Source organism: Aspergillus karnatakaensis (genome assembly GCF_047715665.1).
Source record: "Aspergillus karnatakaensis strain CBS 102800 unplaced genomic scaffold BJY04scaffold_15, whole genome shotgun sequence".
NCBI lineage: Eukaryota > Fungi > Ascomycota > Eurotiomycetes > Eurotiales > Aspergillaceae > Aspergillus > Aspergillus karnatakaensis.
In genome coordinates, this window is record NW_027395727.1 from 135,832 (window position 1) to 151,790 (window position 15,959).

A 15,959-nucleotide genomic window follows, 5' to 3' on the forward strand; every position below is an offset into this window, starting at 1 on the left:
ACTATGGCAGCCGCGCGTGGCAACGATGCTATGGTACGGTTGCTGTTGGATTACTTTTCTCCAAACACCCCAGCGGAGAAATCGCAGTATAAACGAGCTCTCTGTCGTGCTGTCTTTTCCGGACGCCTCGAGGTTGTCCGCATCATGCTAGGCAATCCCGGTGTTCTGGTTGATCCGCCAGCTGTTCCCAATGACTCAAGCGGAACAGGCTGGCTTGACTTGGCTCGAGACGAGGACATGATTTCCGAAGCCGCTCGGTCGGGAAACTGTGATATGATCCGGTTGTTGTTTGAATTCGGTGCAAAGGTCCAGCCGCTCCATCGGAGGTCCGAACACCCATTGCTAGTAGCCGCTCAAAAGGGACACAAGGAAGCGGTGCAGCTATTCATCGCAGCCAGCGCGGATCCAAAGTACGATAATAGACGAGACAAAACAGAGTCGCTGAAATCTGCTTCCTTTGAGCGAACCGACGTCACCCGATCTGCTGAAAATAGACTCTTAGCTGTGAGAGCTCGTCTGTCTCAAAAATATGGCCCCGACCTCAACCAACCCGGCAAGGATGGTCGAACACCATTGCAGGTAGCACTGGAAGAGTTCAGCGAGGAGGCAGTCATACACGAACTGCTCAGACACGGTGCAGATCCCGGCAGGCAAGGAAGAGGCGGATCAACAGCAGTGCACACTCTGGTCCGGCTGAAACGCCATGACCTGCTCGAAACGCTCGTTTCCGCAAGCGATTCACTTTCAACGGCTGACGACAACGGAAATACGCCGCTATTGCTGGCAGTCACCGTATTTAACGTAGAAGCGACCGGCTTGTTCGTCAAATGTGGCGCCGACATCATGGCGAGGGATAAACACGGTCGGACCCCGTTGCACATCGCAGCGTCGCACTCTTCAGGCGTAATTCTCTCCATGCTTCTTGAAGCTGGTGCCGACGTGTCGGCGACCGATCGTGATGGCCGACGTCCGCTACACTTTGCAACTCTGTCAGGAAACCATTCGGTCTTCAAGGCGCTCCTGAGTACGCACGATAAGACCGGTACCGAGTACCTCTCTAGATCTCAAACTGGGCGAACGGCGCTGGAAATGGCCGTTGAAGGGGGATATCGGTCTTTGGTTGAGCTCTTGATCGAAAGGGGCGTGAACTTCAAAGATGGCTGGGAAGGATATTCAGCATTGCATGCCGCCGTTGCCAACGGGCATCAGGACATTGCAGCCCTCCTTCTAACTCAAGGCGCTGACCCGCTTCGTTTGGACTACTATGGACGGACGCCCTACGACTGGGCGTCTGATAACCGGACCATGCTGGATACAATGGTCCAATCCTGCGATGTTCCCTACGCACGCACCCAGCGGGATACGCAGCTAGCTGTCTTGCGAGACGGTGTTGTTCGTTTTGCGAGTGATATCAAAAATGGGAAGACAGATGACTTTTACAAACTCGCCAAATGCCTGGTGTATTTGAATGACGGCGAAGGCGCTGTGGCCGTCTTCAGAGAGGCAGCCAGCTCCACCGCTAGCAGCGATGATCTTCGATACCCTATGGGATGCAGTCAATGCCGCCCAAGGCTGAAGCGCGACAGCAGGTCCGATTATATGGTATTGGTTTGTCGGAGGTGTCACGAGCTCGACATGTGTGATTGGGGGAGTAGTTCACCTTTTGTAGGCGTTTCAAGCGATGCTGGCTTTGGTGTTGGGCCAGAAGGGACTGCTGGCACCTATTCTGCGAATGCAGCCAGTTGGGAGCAACAGCTCAAACGCTTGATCACCAAATATTCTTGAAGCACTATAAAGAGGATTCCCCGCGTTCCAGGCACTCTGCAACAATTCTCATACGCAAAATGCCTGTCGCCTCTGCCATGCTATGGCAGTGGGCCATGATCCAGTTGCGCACGTTCGACTCGGCTGTTGCTCCCGCGGTCATGAGTGGCCATACGAGAAAATAAACACCGGCAATGGTGGGAACGGGGCTAGGAACAAACCCAGTGGTAGCCGATGACTCTGGACGACGTGTTGCCTTTTCAGAAAGCTCACCACAGTACTGAGGCACGCTGGCACAGATATCAAGAACCATCTGGCGTATGACTAGGCTCGATTGTAGACATGGTTGGGGGCCCCTACACATCAAATTGCTGTCCATCGCAAGCTGATTTTGTATCTCCTGGTGCAAAAGTAATCGACACGAACTGGTATAGTTCCAAATATATGCGATCCAAGGGTCAGGGTACACGCGGTGGTATGTCAGAGGTTGGCCTTTCCACTCTTGACTTGCCCCGGAAAATTCGAAGCGCCTTCCGGAGGGCAACTGGTTAGAGAGCGTTAGTAGCTCATCCTCAATCTGTAAGGCAATGTTCACAATGCTCTGAGAGCAATGAATGCCGCCGTTCTTGACGTCGGCACGAAATTTAGCGAGCTTTATCATAGTCTCTTCGAGCACCCAGGCAGGATCACTCGTATCAAGAAATCTGGCAGCGTGTTTGCGCAGTTCAATCACTTCCTCTGGAACTTGCAGAGACTGGATTGTGCAGTAGGAAATAAGGCAACGGCCCATGTGCAAAAATACTTGCAGCCCTTGACGCGTGGCCACCAAGCTTGGTCCGCGCAAATTCATGATCATCAACTCGCCCCTCATATGACCATCGCTGTAGGCCATTGACAGCTTGCCTTCGGATGTGAGCCCTTCAAAGGTGTTCAGAAGGAGGATAGAAATCATTGTGCCATCTGTCTGGGCTTTGACCGGACACTGCAAGGCACGGTTGACAAGCCGGAGGCTCCGCCCGTAGTAGTGCCTCGCTCGCTTCAGGATATCGCCTTGACGGTACCTGTTACCGAAAGCTGCCAATGCAGCAGCGGTAAGTGTCGTGAGCAGCCCCTTCTCAAAACGGATATCACACGACGAGAGGTACTCGTAGAAGCCTCGGGTCGCGCCGTCGTCACGGAAGGTGTGGGTGCGAATGAAGTACTCAATTGCGCGGTCGTTGACTGATTGGGTGATCTGCCCGGGAATGCTATTTAATCGGACAGTATCACTGTTGTTTCCGTCGATTTGTGATGGGTTTTTGTTGGCAGGTTCCGGCCTCTGTACTTCCAAGCCTGAATCTTGTCGCTGCTCCTGGAAACGGTTGGTGTCTTGGAGGATGAACATTCTCTCGGCTACATCGCCATAGCCTGGGCAGACCCAGCCAGCCTTCTGGCACCGGGCGCAGGCCGGCGATGCTCGATCGCACTGCAAGAGCGGTCAAATAGAGCCCACATTCATGATGACAGTCGCGTACCTTGATTTTTCGTTTACGGCAGGTCTGACAGCCCCTTGATAGCCCCCCATGCCGGACCATAACGCAGCAGTATGTGCTTCACAGATCATAGTAGCTACCAGTGGAAAGGAGAGAAAAGTGAGAAAGTTGGGGGAATCGCCTAGATACTGGTAGGTGAGAGCAGGCGAGACCGACGAGCGGATCGATCGGGAAGGAGCGATTGCGCGGGCGCTAGTTTCATTCGGTAGGTATTGCGAAGTGGCCAATCAGGACAGGAGTTCACTTCTTCAACATCAAGATGCTCCAACTGCTCACAAATGAACTCTCCGGATCCTAAAGACGCTGTGTCCGGCTTTGATTGTAAATCAAAATGCATTACAAATTGATCGATGACAAGTCTAGGATCTTCGAACTTATCTTATGCCATATTACGCGCCGCCGGCGGTAGCTATATATATTCTTGCTGAACCACCCGAAAAGGCACTTCTACCAGACAATCCCAGCAGAAGGTTCATATCGAAAGTCTACTTCATCTTCTCAAACAGACTGAAACAATGACATCCAAGAAAGTATTGGTCGTCTTCGGAGCAACCGGCGTTCAAGGAGGCTCCGTCGCCAGATCCGTCTTAGCCGACCCTACAGCATCCAAGGAGTTCCACATCAAGGCTGTGACTCGGGACCCTTCTAAGCCAACATCTGTGGCACTTGCTAGACTCGGTGCTGAGCTTGTTATTGTAAGTCATTGCTGCCTCAGCCTATATCTCGAGTTACTAATGCTGTTGACTGGTGTAGGCCGACATGGAAGACAAGGATTCTCTCCGAGCCGTGTTAGAAGGTGCATACGGGGTTTTCCTCGTGACACTTATGGAAAACTTTGACTACGTTGGCGAGACGAGAAAGGGAATGAATGTTGTTGATATCTGCAAGGTTTGCTGAACTCAACTGCTGGGATGGAATGGGGTCTAACCTAGCCAGGAAACCGACATCAAGCACCTCGTGTGGAGCAGCCTCCCATATATCAGCAAGTGTATGTTAACCATCCATTTACATACCTATACCTACAACAAACCCGCAGCTGATCTGTTTGTCCTACAGTCAGCAATGGAAAGTATCCAGACGCAGTTCACTTTGACGGAAAAGCCGTGATTGACGACCATGTTCGCGCCCTTGGTGTCCCCCATACGATTGTCCATGTTGGCACATACATCAGTTACCTCCTCGAGTCTTTCGCGCCGCAGTCCACCGACCCCCGAAAATACACCCTCAGCTTTCCCAAGCCTGCTAGTCTCGACACAGAACTGCCGTTGATTGATGCGAGTGCGGACGTGGGCAAATTCGTCAAAGCCATTCTACTGAATCCCGAGAGATCCCTTGGGGAGCTGTACAATCTCGCCTACCGATTCGTGACGATCCGTGATTTCGTCCAGACTGTCAAGGCCAATGGCGTGGATCTTACATTCCAGGCGGTCGAAAAAGATGAGTTCAAGGGTGGAATGGCAGCATTTGGACTGCCTGAGTTCTTTCAGGAGGACGTTGCTCAGGTCATATCATTCGGTGCGGAGTTTGGATTTCAGCTATCCAGCGGGGAGGTGGAGAAAGTTCAGCAGGTGAGATCTCTTCGGGTCGTACGAGCGACCGCGGCTAATGCGAGACAGTTAGTCGAGGAGCCTCTGACATCGCTGGAGGAGTCGCTCCGATCGAGTGCGGTGTTTGCTGGGCTGAAAGGGGAATAGGGGTTTGTAGCTGGAGAGTCTAGGCTGCAACGAGGCGCCAGGTAGAAAGAATAGAGGTATCATACTGCTCGATAGACACCGAATCAGAAGTTTGATTTGCTGAAAATTCGTATTTATACCAAGAACCGCGGGAAAACAGTGAGTCAGCCAAGAGAGCATCCAGCGGCGGCGGACTACGGACTGCGGACTTCAGAGACCGCGGGGTCCGGCTGTCACTGATTGCTGCCCGGATTGGGAGCTAGCTCAACACGCGCGGGGCCCGCGGACTGACGCCGAGCCAGCTGCCCAGCCTCGATACGAAAACGCGTAACTTTGGATTCCGTGGCTGTCATTCTTTCATAAACACCCCTCGCGTCATCAGGAAAAAATGCTCTCGTGTCTTTATCGTCCCAGGGGCTGCCTGCGTCCATCTGTCTTACCTTTGGATAGACCGACTTTTGTGTTGTCGACAGGATGACGTCCAAGGAAACTGTGGAGAAGCAGGTCTCTGTGGGGAACGACTCTCTCGATAAACCAACCCCAGGAAAGGAAGAAGAAGCCGAGGCCAGCTTTGGAGCTTACAAGGTAATTACAGTCCATTTGTAGCACATTTGCGAGGGGTGTACTGACGATATCGAAGAGAATCTTCAGCTATGCCGGTCCGACTGAGCGCATCTTCCAAATCGTCGCTGTTGTCGCAGCATGCGCCTCAGGAGCCGGTATCGCCTTGCAGAATCTCATCTTCGGCGAGTTCATTACCGTTATCACAGACTTTGTCAATCAACAGTCGACCCCGGGCGAGTTTCGCGACGATGTGGCCGAGCTAGCGTATGCTCTTTTCCATTTCTTGGTGGATTTCTGGACTGACCTGAAAGGCTTTACTTTGTATATCTGGGAATCGCACGTCTCGTCCTGTCCTACACGTACAACACCCTCCTCACGTACGTCGCATACAAGATGATTCGCAATATCCGTCACGATTACCTCAAAGCGGCCCTCAGCCAGGAGGTTGCATACTACGACTTCGGAACGGGAGGCTCTATTGCCGCGCAAGCGACGTCTAACGGAAAGCTAATACAAGCCGGTGTTGCTGAGAAGATTGGGTTGTTGTTTCAGGGTCTCGCGGCTTTCGTCACGGCGTTTATCATTGCTTTCGTCGTTCACTGGAAGCTCACTCTGATTTGTCTGTGCATTGCGCCGGCTACTCTCATCGTGACTGGAGGTGTTGCCGCTTACGAGGCTGGTTTTGAGACGAGAATCCTTGCCATCCATGCCCAAGCAAACTCATTCGCCGAAGGGGTCCTTGCAGGAGTGAAGGCCGCCCACGCTTTCCAGATGCGAGCAAGTTTGGTCCGAAAGTTTGACGAGTACCTGACGGATGCGCATACTGTCGGCAAGAAAATCTCGCCTCTTTTTGGGCTGCTCTTCTCAGCAGAATACACCATCATCTATCTAGGCTTTGGCCTGGCATTCTGGCAAGGAATTAACATGATGTCAAGAGGAGATATTGACTCGGCGGGAGACATCTTTATGTAAGTCGGGCTACTTCAAAACTTCCTTGTGCTAAACCTAGTTTAGAGTCTTACTCTCCGTCGTCATTGCTGCGGTCAACCTGACCATGTTGGCCCCCTACTCAATCGATTTCAGCAGAGCGGCTTCCGCCGCGGCACAATTATTCGTCTTGATCGATAGAGAATCGGCAATCAACCCCTACAACACTGATGGACTCCAGCCCGAATCTGTCGTCGGAGAACTGGAGGTCGAGAACGTCACCTTCTCCTACCCCACCCGACCAGGCGTTACCGTCCTCGATAGTTTTAGCTTGCGGGTCCCGGCTGGAAAGGTAACAGCCCTGGTGGGACAGTCTGGATCAGGAAAAAGTACGATCGTTGGGTTGATCGAACGATGGTACAACCCGAACTCCGGAACGATCAAGCTCGACGGAACCCCAATTGACCAGCTGAACCTGGGATGGCTGCGCAAGAACGTGCGACTCGTCCAACAAGAACCAGTTCTCTTCCAAGGAACGGTCTTTGACAATATTAGATACGGCTTGGTCGGTACTCCATGGGAGAATGCGTCGAGAGAGGAGCAGCTGGAGAGGGTGCAGGAGGCAGCGCGGATGGCACACGCCCATGATCTCATCTCTGAGCTGACGAACGGATATGACACGATGATCGGTGAGCGCGGCGGATTGCTCTCTGGAGGTCAGAAGCAGCGTGTCGCCATCGCTCGGAGTGTTGTTTCGCAACCCAAAGTACTTCTGCTTGACGAAGCCACTAGCGCGCTTGACCCCCAAGCAGAAGGCATCGTGCAGAAGGCTTTAGACAAAGCAGCGGAAGGTCGAACTACCATTGTGATCGCACATAAACTCGCAACAATTCGCAAGGCTGATAATATCGTCGTCATGAGCAAGGGTGGCATTGTTGAACAGGGAACGCACGAGTCATTGTTAGCAGAAGAAGGCACGTACGCGCGTCTCGTGAAAATCCAAAACCTAGCTGTCGCTGCGGCCGAAAAAGCGACCGGAAAAGAGGACGAGGACAGCACCGAGGACGATCTTCCCTTAGAGACCACCGAGACCGCTGAAGGGTTATCTCGCTATGCAACCTCTGTTCGCGGCCGGATGGAGTCTATGAGAGAGCGCGACGACTACGACCGCCACAAGCAGATGGGTGTCATTCACTCTATTTATCGTCTCATCGTCGAGTGTCCTGATCTCACCTGGGCGTACTTTGTCGTGCTTTTTGGCTGTATTGCAGGCTCAGCGGTCTACCCCGGCCAGGCCATATTGATGGCCAATGTTGTCGACATTTTCCAGTTGACTGGTAATGCGATGAGAGATGAAGGAAACTTCTACGCCACCATGTTCATCGTTCTCGCTGCAGGCTGTCTCGTCGCCTACTTTTCTCTCGGCTATGGAACAAATACAGTGGCCCAGCACATGAGCCATTATTTCCGACGCCTCGTTCTAAATGACATGCTGCGGCAGGATATCCAGTTTTTCGATCGTCCTGAAAATACCACTGGTGCTTTGGTCAGCCAGATCGACTCATATCCACAATCTATCCTCGAGCTGATGGGCTTTAATATCGCGCTTGTTATTATCGCCGTATTGAACCTGCTCAGCTGCGGAATTCTTGCTATTGTGTATTCTTGGAAGATTGGGTTGGTTGTTGTTTTTGGTGGTCTCCCGCCTCTTGTCGGCGCTGGTCTGATGAAAGTCAAGTTGGATGCCCGACTTGACCGCAACACGTCAAAAAAGTACTCGGCAAGCTCGTCTATTGCATCCGAGGCTGTCAATGCAATCCGCACAGTCTCATCGCTCGCAATCGAAGACACTGTTCTCAGCAAGTACACAGAAAAACTCGATACCGCAGTCAACTCGTCCATCAAACCCATGGCAGCCACCATGGTCTGTTTTGGTCTGACACAGTGCATCGAATACTGGTTCCAAGCTCTAGGCTTCTGGTACGGCTGTCGATTACTGTCATTCAACGAAGTCAGCATGAACGACTTTTTCGTCGCCTTCTTAGGTGTATTCTTCGCCGGACAAGCTTCCTCCCAAATGTTCCAATTCTCCTCAAGTATCACAAAGGGAATAAATGCGACAAACTACATTTTCTGGCTGAACTCCCTGCAACCGACCGTCCGAGAAACCCCCGACAACCGTGACAACGGCCCTGGACCTGCCTCCTCAATCACTCTCGACAACGCTCGCTTTTCCTATCCCCTGCGCCCGGAAGCAGCGGTGCTCAAGGGCGTCAACTTAGAGGTACTACACCCCCTACAGATTTTCATTGCTCCATCTAACAGAGATTAGATCAACAAAGGCCAATTCGTCGCCCTTGTCGGCGCCTCCGGATGCGGCAAATCCACCATGATCGCCATGCTCGAGCGCTTCTACGACCCCACAACAGGCAGCATAACCCTCGACAGCACGAACCTCACAGACATCAACCCGCTGTTATATCGAAACATCGTCGCCCTGGTCCAGCAAGAACCAACCCTCTTCCAAGGCACCATTCGTGAGAACATCGCCCTGGGAATCTTCGATGCCACCGCGCAGCCCTTTTTCTCCGAGAAGGAGCCGAAGCCCGACATCGTCTCAGATGAGATGATCGAGTCGGCTCTTCGTGCTGCCAACGCGTGGGACTTTGTCTCGAGTTTGCCGGAGGGGATCTACACTCCTGCGGGATCGGGCGGGACTCAGCTATCGGGTGGCCAGCGGCAGCGGATCGCAATTGCGAGGGCGTTAATTCGGAATCCGAAGATCTTATTACTGGATGAGGCGACTAGCGCGCTGGACACGGAGAGTGAGAAGATCGTGCAGCGGGCGCTGGAGGAGGCTGCGAAGCGGGGCGATCGGATTACGGTTGCGGTTGCGCACCGGTTGAGTACCATCAAGGACGCTGATGTTATCTGTGTGTTCTTTGGGGGAAGGATTAAGGAGATGGGTACTCACCAGGAACTGTTCTTGAAGGGAGGGATGTATCGGAAGATGTGTGAGGCGCAGGCGTTGGATTGAGTAATTAATTTCTTCCTCTTTGTGGTCTTGCTTTAGAACTTGCTCTCCTTTTCTTCTCTGTACATTTGATACATACTCTTCTCAAGACAGATCTCCTTCAATCTTAATCACCTTTTGGTCATTCTATTCAAATTGTGCCGCTCTGCCGCTCTGCCGCTCTGCCGCCCTGTACCTTGTAAGATTTACATCTTCTCCACGATGGCTCTGCCTTGAATAGAGCCCTAACGCACTATGGCCCAGGCCAGACCCCGGTGACTTCGCACGGAGGCGACTACGAGAGCTTGAATATTCCATCCGACATGACAGCTGAGTCAAAATAAAGCCGCTCTTGATTCGATTCTCGCTCCTCAATGACGAACCCGAATAAAGATTACTTGCTGCTATAGATTTCTACTCTCCCCACCGAGTCTCGCTCCAGCTCCCCGGAGCATCCACGCAAAACAACAAAAACAAAACAAAACAAAAGCCAATTTCTAACACATGGTATCTGGGCGCCAACGTTACTATCCAAAAAAACAACAACAACGCTGATACGCTAAATATTGTTGACAATAAGAGTCGCCAGGGCATCACCCCCGGTCCACAGCCAATGCTGCTGATAAGGCTTCAAGATCGTATCGCCCACCGGCTCGCTAGCGAGGTAGAGCATGAACAGCGGGACGTTGACGCTCATTGACTTCTCGATGCTGAAATTCAGCAGTCCGCTTTTGTAGATTACCAGCTCCTCTTGTAGGAAAAAGGCCTGCAGGAGTCGTGCTTCGCGGCCGTTCATGCACGAGATGGCGGTGATCTACGCATTCAGAGTTAGTGAGGGTGTTATAGATGGCGGTGGTGAGACCGGCATACTGGGACGATTCTATGCTTTTGCAAACTGTACCGGGAGAGGCTCTCGCGCATGAGGCCGAGGATGGTAAGGACCTCTGAGCGGAGGAGGTCGTCGTGCGGTGGGCTAGCGTTTTCGAGAATGCAGGTAAGATGAGGGTGAGCGTCGTCTCGGATCCAGCTTGCTGCAATCCTTGTGTTCCATGGGGCGGCAGGTCGAGCATCGTTATCTGGGGTGGAGGGCTTCATTGAAGGCCGGCTTTCGATTCGGTGTCCGGTTCCCCTGGCATCTGTTAGCAGCACGCAGCACCAAGTATAAGAGAGCAAACCGATCGATCCACCCCGATAGCTCCTCGAGCGTATAGTCCGACTCTATTCCAATCCTTGCATATCTGCTGAACTCACAGATAAAGCCCGCGGAAATCGATGCCGCCTCGACGTAGTCCGCGCACTGCCCTGTCTTCGGGGCTGACCACTGCTGTCCTGCTTGTTGGTTCTTAGGGATCTTCTTGGTGTCGACCGGGTGACTCCGTAACCAAGATAATGGTTTCGGCTTGAAGAACTGTTTGTGTTCGTCGTACCCCCCTGCGTCGTTGAGGCTCAGGTACTTGCATGTTATCTTGAGTTGGCCTGGGGCGCTGGGTGCGATGTACGGGCATGGCGAGTGGTAGATGCGATCGAAGAGGTTGATAATTTCCTCGCGGATCTCGTGTCGGATCTGCCGGTCTTGCTCGGCGAGCCACTCTGCTGTACGCTCTGGGTTGGAGTCCCAGAGAGGTGGGATTGGTGGGAGGTTGGGGATGTTGGTGAGGAAGTTTCGGAGGGCCATCGTGGGATGGCGTGTGAAGGGCTGAGCCTTCAGGTGGAAGAGATGCGAATCTGAGACAGGAGAGAGTAGGAGACAGTATTTCGAGGTGCAAGGCCTTCGAGATGTGTGCCGTTCGCTTCGCTAAGGGCGGAAATGAAATCCGAACCATATTCCCTCGAAACAAAGTTTTGATGACAACTACATATGGTCGGGAAGTAGCTGCGTAGCACTTAATGAGTGCTGCCTGGACTTGAGTGCAATGATCACAGTAAGAGTGGCGATATCGGTTTGCTGTACCTACTTCTCTGAGTCAGTGCAGCTCATGTCTAGATAGCTCTGTATATCAGCCGTGATTATCAGTTACCTCGCTTGATTCATCAAATCACACATCCATGTTTGATTCACGTTCGTATCTTCTTCAGTGCCTTGTCAAAGAAAGTGATATATAGAGACTGCAGACACAGATATTATTGCTGGCGGTTGTAGTTCAGTCTCACAGAGACACTTGCACACCGCGTGCACAGCGGGGACCACGTCAATTTTCTTCAAGAGCAACACTGACAGCTTGCTCCTCTCCCTCTCTGGTCCTCTGAGCATCCCTTTCTACTTTCTCAATTTCCGCCTCTACAACTCAGCAGACCATACCAACATGTCCCTCACACAGAACTCTATCCGCGGTAGAGAGGACAGTGATTCTACGACATGCGAGGTCTTCTTTAAGAACGAGGTGAAGTCTAGCCGCTCTAGTCTGTACATTGTACAGGTAGGCGCGGGCCACGAGCCAGTTACCCTGCTCACCGTGATCAACCATCTGAGGGGTCATTGCAAGTTCGACCCTGACCATCACAGTCTGTCGTTTCTTTGGAAGGACCCCAATGGGCCCGAAGAGCGGGTCTACATATGGTGCCAGGAACACTGGGAAACAAGTCTTAGATACTGGGGCTCTAGTATGAGGTACTACATCTCGTCCAAGCCGCATGGAGAGCTTCGTGAGTACCCCCTTGGACTCAACGTCAGACGGCGCTAAACGCAACATAGCCTTGTCACGGACCTGCGAGGGTCTAGATGGCCAAGACCGTATAAAGAGGCCTTGTCGCCGCAGGATCCTTGACGGTAGCGAATCCCGTGATGAGCCTATCAAAACCGAAGCCAAACTCGAGGCCCATACGCCTGTTTCAGAAACAACTGATGGTACCGCTCTCGACGTACGACCGAAGTCGCGATTGCCGTCCCCACAGGACAGAAAGCGCCGCCACCGGGGGGATTGATGGATGCTGGTACGGTGGCAGAGGTGTCCAGGAGCCGTTCTAAGCCGACACGGAGGCAACGCGAGTGAGGAACAGTTGGCATGGATTGTGCACCAGAAAATGTTGAACGGTGGCGGAACCTGCAGGTGGAACAAGGCGGCCTATTTGCGTTTGCTAACGCCCGGCTAGTGCTCTTATTTCTGATATCCCATTATGGGAATTGAATCGCACCAGTCTGATACCTTCAGCTATCTCCCTTCTGCGGCTTTCCTGATATGCGTGTGGTGATGTTTTAGGAATGAATCCAATGTACAACCCATTAACCTACTATAGCTCAAAAGCAATTGGAGCAGTAGAGGAAACAAACCAGCTGTTCGTAATTTGCTCGGCCTGAAGATCTGTTCAAGAATTGAGTTCGAACGTTAATTACTAGATAATGAAGCTAAGGCCTATCCCCATGGACATGTGAACCGCCGTCTTGTGCTTCAGGACCCTTGTCCACAACATAGACACCGTGGTAAGCACTGTTAAGTGTGTTCTTGAAAAACATTCTGCAGGTTGAGCGGCCGTGGCACCAGAATACTGCTTTCTGTTTGTCATGGTTAGTTCAGTGTTGTGGATGGAGAAGGTAGAGTACCAAGGAAGTTGTAGGTTGTGAGTTTTGAAGGAAACCCAACAGAGGAAGTCAAGACTGGTTGTGTTAGTAAAATAGGCCGGTCGTAGTGGAACCTAACCGTTGGATTAGGCAGCTCTTGAGGTGTGCCTACTGTTGTATTGCGAAGCGAGGTGCAAGCTGCACACATAGCAGAATCACCAAAACCACATGTCACGCCTCCAGCTTCTCCCGTCGTCTCTGTATGTTTCTGATGCTCCAAAATGGAGGATATCAAACACCCCTGATAGACCTTGTCTTTATGCTCATCTAAACGACTTCCGTATTTGACTAAAAAGGTGCCATGGCACCTTTATCCCCATATCCCGCATCATCAAACAAGAGGCACGGAAATGCCTCATTGACCATTCTTTCATATCGCAGCTACTGGTGGCCGGAGACTACTTTCGCAGCACTTGATCAGTGCTCTACGAACTGGGACCAGCTACGAAAACAAAAGCAAGAGTGGGGATTTCTGTATACAGGACTAGCTTCCGTACATCACTGCTGCTCGTCCAGTAGCTGCTTCTGGAACTCCCCAGTCCACCTCTTTACCTTGGTAAGAGCTACATCGAACCCTGTCCATCTTGCTACCCCTTTACTCCATTCATCTTCAGCCTCCGCTTCCTCAGCGGCCGCCACCTCTTCACCAGTCTTTGTATACCAGTCTTCATCATCGTCGAGCTCGCATGAGGCACTAGATCGCGCACTTTCATATCCTGGCTCAAGGACTTCGTCGGACTGAGGAGAATCGCCATCCGTTTCTTCATGCTCATTGTCATTCTCCTCAAAAGAGAGGCTTTGGAACTCCCTCGTCAACCGCTTAACCGCCCTATCTTCGGCATAACCCCGCCGTGGCACGAAGAAATACTCATCCTCATTGCATTCTGCAACTTCATGCTTTCTCTTCGCTTTACTGGGTTGGGTGCATGGTTCCCGCCGAGGCGCTGCATGAGAGCACCGCTCCAACACACGGCTGACGACTGCCCGAAGCGGGCAGTCTTGGTACGAGAAGCGCTCGGCTGCAATGGGTGAGTTTGGCTCCACAGGAACCCAGTCGTTCGGTATCTTTCCCCCTTTATGAAGGTAGCCACGTATTGACTGTCGTTCGGGGGTGGAGGAGCTGGATTGTTCCGGTGATGCTGTAGATGTTCTCGCTCCTCGCGCGGTGATATCGACTGCATTATTGGGGATGGGCCCTAGATACATTGTGCTTGGTAATGATGCAGGGTCTGAGAAGTCGACCGATGTAAATGGGAAAGGAGTATAATCTGAAATGGCTGTAAAGATGGTTTTAGAGATCTCTGCCTCCGGTGATCGGGGCGGAAGTATAACGCTGCCAATCGGGATACTCTCATGCATGCGCTGGTATTGGATCGGAAGATTCAGAAGTGGCATAAGGTTTCAAACGATAGCCCTGGAGGTTTCTAGAAGCACTCGATTCCATTCGACTTGAGTTTACTTCGTCATCTTGAGGCCCATTTTCAACCATGGACAGGCATGATGCAAGCCCGTTCTGCTAGAACTGCAACTATCTGCAATAGTCCACCTCACCCCTAAAACCCAATAACAACCTTGGTTTCCTCCAAATTGTTAAACCGAGTGTAATACTCCGGCGCCTCCTCAATATCAATCACACTACTGACGATGAAACTAGGATGCGCAACCCCACTCTCAATCAACGGCACCAGCTCACTCGCAACCTGCAACGGAAGCACAACGCCGCCATCCACAGAAACCCTCTTACTAAACGCCTGCCCGATATCAAATCTCTGCAAACCCTGGTTAAACAGCCCCACGATCCCAACCCCACCACCAAGGGCAGTAACATTCAGCAGCTGCAGCAGTGTGATCCCTGCGTCAACTTCCCCAGTGGCATTAATAGCCTCATACCCCACCGCCTCAACACCACGCCGAACACCATTCGGCTCAAGCGCGAGGATTTGCTCGACGGGGTCGGACTCGTTGAAATTGATCGGGATCGCGCCGATGGATTCAGCCAGAGACAAACGGTCGGGGACGTGGTCGACGCTGTATACCCGTGACGCGCCGCGGATGATAGCAGAGTACGCGGCTAGGAGGCCGACGGGGCCGGCGCCGAAGACGGCAACTGTGTCGCCCGGCTCGAAGCCGGAGAAGGTCACGCCGCTCCAGCCCGTGGAGAAGATGTCGCCGACGAAGAGGTAGTCCAGAACAGATGAAGTGTTTGAGGTGTCGGAGAGAGGGACGGGGATGAGGGAGTTGTCGCCGAAGGGGATGCGGGCGTATTCGGCTGAAAGAGAATGTTAATGAAGCTATTCTTGGTTGGATTTGTAGACACTTACTCTGCAGTCCGGGAAACGATCCGCTGTCGTTGGTTCCGCCGAATGTCAAGCTTGGGATGAAGGTGTCGGGTTCCTGGGTGTAGTGGCCGTTGTCGAGGTTATCGGGGATGACGACGTAGTCGCCTACGCTGAGGAATTGGACGGCATCGCCTACTTCGACGACGTGACCGATGGCTTCGTGGCCGTGCGTGTAGGGCAGCCCAGCGGAGCCACTTTCGGTGCGGTAGTTGTGCAGGTCACTGCCGCAAATACCTGATGCGTTGATACGGACGATGACATCGGTTGAGTTGAGGAGAGTGGGCATGGGCTGGTCGATAACGGAGACGTTTAAAGCCGTGCCGAATTGGGCGACGGCGCGGATAAAGGAGCCCATTGCGATTGCTATTCACAGTAATGGGTGTTGAGCTAGTTGTCTAGGCGAGAACCTTGGGATCCGTAGGGCTTTATATAAGGTAGTGCTCGACATCCTCTGGCAATTGCTTGCGTGACATGCTGCTCTCTACTTTGCTCGATGACAGGAGCTCCATCGCATTCGTCATGCCCAGAGAAGCTATGGCGGCGATAGTTATCTCCGGGTCATCCTGCTTCCAGAGAGGGCTGGACACGCCA

General features: G+C 52.4%; 7 protein-coding genes across 7 annotated transcripts; 3 read left to right on the top strand and 4 right to left on the bottom strand.

The window, feature by feature from the left end:
• Nucleotides 1-1,833: 1,833 nt before the first annotated feature.
• Nucleotides 1,834-3,148, bottom strand: BJY04DRAFT_216478 (uncharacterized protein; the record flags this gene model as incomplete). The annotated part of the gene is made up of 2 exons (XM_073715769.1): nucleotides 1,834-1,848; nucleotides 1,898-3,148. The coding sequence occupies 2 exons, from the start codon at nucleotides 3,146-3,148 to the stop codon at nucleotides 1,834-1,836; spliced, it is 1,266 nt and encodes a 421-aa protein (XP_073572992.1).
• Nucleotides 3,149-3,700: 552 nt separating this feature from the next.
• BJY04DRAFT_185020 (NmrA/HSCARG family protein) lies at nucleotides 3,701-5,091 on the top strand. The gene is made up of 5 exons (XM_073710708.1): nucleotides 3,701-3,991; nucleotides 4,050-4,184; nucleotides 4,233-4,284; nucleotides 4,353-4,864; nucleotides 4,913-5,091. Exons 1-5 carry the CDS (start codon nucleotides 3,812-3,814, stop codon nucleotides 4,988-4,990), a joined length of 957 nt encoding a protein of 318 aa, XP_073572993.1. The 5' UTR covers nucleotides 3,701-3,811; the 3' UTR covers nucleotides 4,991-5,091.
• A 251-nt stretch (nucleotides 5,092-5,342) lies between these two features.
• Nucleotides 5,343-9,615, top strand: BJY04DRAFT_185022 (ABC transporter ATP-binding protein). The gene is made up of 5 exons (XM_073710709.1): nucleotides 5,343-5,554; nucleotides 5,610-5,797; nucleotides 5,845-6,501; nucleotides 6,548-8,744; nucleotides 8,793-9,615. Exons 1-5 carry the CDS (start codon nucleotides 5,444-5,446, stop codon nucleotides 9,495-9,497), a joined length of 3,858 nt encoding a protein of 1,285 aa, XP_073572994.1. The 5' UTR covers nucleotides 5,343-5,443; the 3' UTR covers nucleotides 9,498-9,615.
• A 417-nt stretch (nucleotides 9,616-10,032) lies between these two features.
• On the bottom strand, nucleotides 10,033-11,148 carry BJY04DRAFT_216481 (uncharacterized protein; the record flags this gene model as incomplete). Its single annotated transcript, XM_073715770.1, has 3 exons — nucleotides 10,033-10,287; nucleotides 10,344-10,602; nucleotides 10,649-11,148. 3 exons carry the CDS (start codon nucleotides 11,146-11,148, stop codon nucleotides 10,033-10,035), a joined length of 1,014 nt encoding a protein of 337 aa, XP_073572995.1.
• Nucleotides 11,149-11,776: 628 nt separating this feature from the next.
• BJY04DRAFT_216482 (uncharacterized protein) lies at nucleotides 11,777-12,395 on the top strand (the record flags this gene model as incomplete). Its single annotated transcript, XM_073715771.1, has 2 exons — nucleotides 11,777-12,116; nucleotides 12,166-12,395. 2 exons carry the CDS (start codon nucleotides 11,777-11,779, stop codon nucleotides 12,393-12,395), a joined length of 570 nt encoding a protein of 189 aa, XP_073572996.1.
• A 1,132-nt stretch (nucleotides 12,396-13,527) lies between these two features.
• BJY04DRAFT_216483 (uncharacterized protein) lies at nucleotides 13,528-14,424 on the bottom strand (the record flags this gene model as incomplete). Its single annotated transcript, XM_073715772.1, has 1 exon — nucleotides 13,528-14,424. The coding sequence occupies one exon, from the start codon at nucleotides 14,422-14,424 to the stop codon at nucleotides 13,528-13,530; it is 897 nt and encodes a 298-aa protein (XP_073572997.1).
• A 158-nt stretch (nucleotides 14,425-14,582) lies between these two features.
• Nucleotides 14,583-15,723, bottom strand: BJY04DRAFT_216484 (alcohol dehydrogenase; the record flags this gene model as incomplete). Its single annotated transcript, XM_073715773.1, has 2 exons — nucleotides 14,583-15,298; nucleotides 15,351-15,723. 2 exons carry the CDS (start codon nucleotides 15,721-15,723, stop codon nucleotides 14,583-14,585), a joined length of 1,089 nt encoding a protein of 362 aa, XP_073572998.1.
• Nucleotides 15,724-15,959: the final 236 nt, after the last annotated feature.

Bases quoted from the DNA above. Each gene is read 5' to 3' on its own strand.
- BJY04DRAFT_185020 (XM_073710708.1), top strand. From the start codon at position 3,812: ATGACATCCAAGAAAGTATTGGTCGTCTTCGGAGCAACCGGCGTTCAA. The intron at 3,992-4,049 runs GTAAGTCATTGC...TGACTGGTGTAG, and splicing joins TCGGTGCTGAGCTTGTTATT to GCCGACATGGAAGACAAGGA. The intron at 4,285-4,352 runs GTATGTTAACCA...TTTGTCCTACAG, and splicing joins CCTCCCATATATCAGCAAGT to TCAGCAATGGAAAGTATCCA.
- BJY04DRAFT_185022 (XM_073710709.1), top strand. From the start codon at position 5,444: ATGACGTCCAAGGAAACTGTGGAGAAGCAGGTCTCTGTGGGGAACGAC. The intron at 5,555-5,609 runs GTAATTACAGTC...ACGATATCGAAG, and splicing joins CCAGCTTTGGAGCTTACAAG to AGAATCTTCAGCTATGCCGG. The intron at 6,502-6,547 runs GTAAGTCGGGCT...AACCTAGTTTAG, and splicing joins TCGGCGGGAGACATCTTTAT to AGTCTTACTCTCCGTCGTCA.